The sequence below is a fragment of the Austrofundulus limnaeus genome, unplaced genomic scaffold (assembly GCF_001266775.1).
Source record: "Austrofundulus limnaeus strain Quisiro unplaced genomic scaffold, Austrofundulus_limnaeus-1.0 Scaffold1755, whole genome shotgun sequence".
NCBI lineage: Eukaryota > Metazoa > Chordata > Actinopteri > Cyprinodontiformes > Rivulidae > Austrofundulus > Austrofundulus limnaeus.
This window is the reverse complement of record NW_013954157.1, coordinates 30684-33314: the sequence shown is the minus strand read 5'-3', so window position 1 is coordinate 33314 and position 2631 is coordinate 30684. Positions and strand designations below refer to the sequence as shown.

Here is a 2631-nt window from a genome sequence, read left to right as displayed (position 1 = left end):
CTCCTAAATCACTCGTACACACAATTTAAGAACAAATCTGTGCGTACGAACGGTTCTTGCATGAGGCCCAATATGTTGATTTTACATTCTATTTTTTGCATTTGTGGAAATCCAGGATGGCAAACAAAATGGCACAATAAATATACAAGTGACAACATTTCAAGTGGATATCATCAACTTGTGTTTACATGTTGAAGATTATAAAAATACAAAGCTTTGACAAAAAATATCAATAGTGTGTACAGGGGAYAAGTTCCTGCGATTCAGTTTAGGCGAATTTTAGCATTTGTTTGTGTTTACTCCAGCTATTATGCATCAAACATGATCTAATCATAGGAATCTCTTTTTCAACCAATTTCCCATGAAAAGACAAAAATAAAACGGTGTGAATGGTGTCTGCCGGATGTATAGTTCAGGAGCTATGTTGATTTAAAGTTTTCATTATTCACAATGGAAAATCCAGGTCGGCCATTAAAGATGGTCAATAAAACATATATGGGACAATAATTTGCTCTGGTGCCATCACAATCCATTTACTAGACACCTTAAGGAGTACAAAAAGTTAGGTTAAAAAATATATCTTTCGGGTGCATGGGACCCCCACCTTCCTACTAGACTATCTGGACACCTTGGAGCTTTTTGGAACAAGCTGACCCTTTTTCTACTTCCTTTTATTTTGAAATAGAAAAAAGCAGCTTAACGATTAAAATAAACAATTGTCAGTTTAATTATCTAATCTACTTTAACAGTCACAATGTTTATTGCTCAGTCTATTTGACAGATATTTAATGCGATAGTAGCTCGTTAACAACACATGCTCTGAGCCCGACATCGTGCATAACTTTATTTTTCAACTAGAACCGAGATCTCTTACCTGATAATCTTTATGTTAAACTTTGGCACGAAAGGTGGTGAGAGTTATGCATTTCTTCAAAGACTGCTTGGCCTTTAATTAATAAATTATTTCAGAAGGGCAACAAGGAGTTTCCTGCTTTAAGTTTTTTTTTTGTGCCTGTTAAGATTTGATCTTCAAGTAAATTACTGGAAGATGTGTTGTTTTTTCAGAGGAAGGAGCAGTTGTTACCATTGATGTTGGCTTGGCCTACAGAGATGACAAGGTCAGCGAGTGGAAGGAGATGGCTCATTCCCTGGAACAGAGGAAACTCCAATGTGTCTTAACTTTTCCTGAGGTGAATTACTGAAACACTGCTCTATAAGAAAGAACAGAATGAAACCAAACAAATTGTATAAAATCACCAGAAGTCAAGGTGAAGAGATTTAAAATATCCTGTGTTATATCATGTTGGTTCTTGATGTGTTTTAACCTGTTCATATGTCGTCTTGTGTTGTTCTGACCCAACAGACCCTTGAGAATGAAGGACGTCACTACAACTGTGATATTCTGCCCTTCATGGAGCTGGGGAGTGTGGCTCATAAGTACTATCTACTGAACATCCGCCTGCCTGTCGTTGAGCGGAAGAAGATCAACGATGGCATCGGAGAAATCAAAGACATTCAACTCATTGTAAGTTTCTAGGAAGTGCTGTTGATTGCTGACTCACATGGTCGACCATCTTTTCATATCGATTGATGGTCTGCGTTAAAAATATTATGTACATCACAAACATTTGACAATGTTTATGTTTAATTCAAGAGCATCCATCAGAATGGAGGCTTCACCCAGGTCTGGTTTGCCATGAAGACTTTTCTCACYCCCAGTATCCTCATCATCATGATCTGGTACTGGAGACGCATCACCCTCATGACCAGACCTCCCGTCCTCCTGGAAAAGTAAGGCTCCTCCTTCACAGCWATTTTTGTCACTTACCAGAGTTGTTGGAATGCTCTCACACTTTGAATTTTTTTTTTACATTTGTTGTTTGGGGCAAGTTTTTATGCAACCACAACATCCTGTCAGCACATTTGCTCACTCCATTGCTGGTAATGCTACGTTAACAATGCTGGGTCGAAGTCGTTTTAGCTATGTCCAATGGCTACAATCTTCTCTCCCATGGTGGGAGGGATATTGATAGACAGGGTGCTGGGCTCTGTTGACAGAGCGAGGAGTCCCCTTGGATAATGGTAGGTGCAGCACTGCTAATGCACAACTTCCATCCATTCATTATCTGTTGCTTATTCCATAGCCGTGTTTCCATCAAGGTTTTTAATGCACATTTTGAAGTATCGCATCAGAAAAGGTGGATGGAAACGGCTTGATTCGAAAAAACTTTCTCTAATTCGCATCAAAGTTGATACGCTCGCTTGAGGTGGTTTTTGGGTTTTTCGAAAAAGAGTTAATGRGCAAAAAAGAGATGGAAACACATTTTTCAAATCAGGTCTGACGTAGCGAACATTTACCTCACATGTTGATCAGCTGTTCCCGCTGTCTGTCCGAAACCGGTCCCGGTACCAGAGCGAGTGCAGCCGCGACTGCAGCTGGAACCGCCTCCCGCTGTTGGCGTCTTCTCAGGTAATCCCATAACGTGAAAAGAAATGCATTACTTTCTCTACGTCTCCGGACTGCATGTAAAATCAAGTCAAGTAAAACTTTACTATCCCCGAGGGGCAATAGTCTATATGACACGGTCATTAATGACGTATTTCTGGTAAAATTTTTGCCACGCTCCTCCC

At 39.9% G+C, this 2631-nt stretch overlaps 1 protein-coding gene across 1 annotated transcript in view; it reads left to right on the top strand.

Moving 5' to 3' along the window:
* The window catches only part of wls (Wnt ligand secretion mediator), a 24436-nt gene that overhangs the window by 6312 nt on the left and 15493 nt on the right, over nucleotides 1-2631 (top strand). The window contains exons 3-5 of the mRNA XM_014033494.1: nucleotides 1066-1190; nucleotides 1364-1525; nucleotides 1655-1791. Of these exons, the coding sequence (XP_013888948.1) occupies nucleotides 1066-1190; nucleotides 1364-1525; nucleotides 1655-1791 (424 nt within the window). The remainder of the gene's footprint in view (nucleotides 1-1065; nucleotides 1191-1363; nucleotides 1526-1654; nucleotides 1792-2631) is intronic.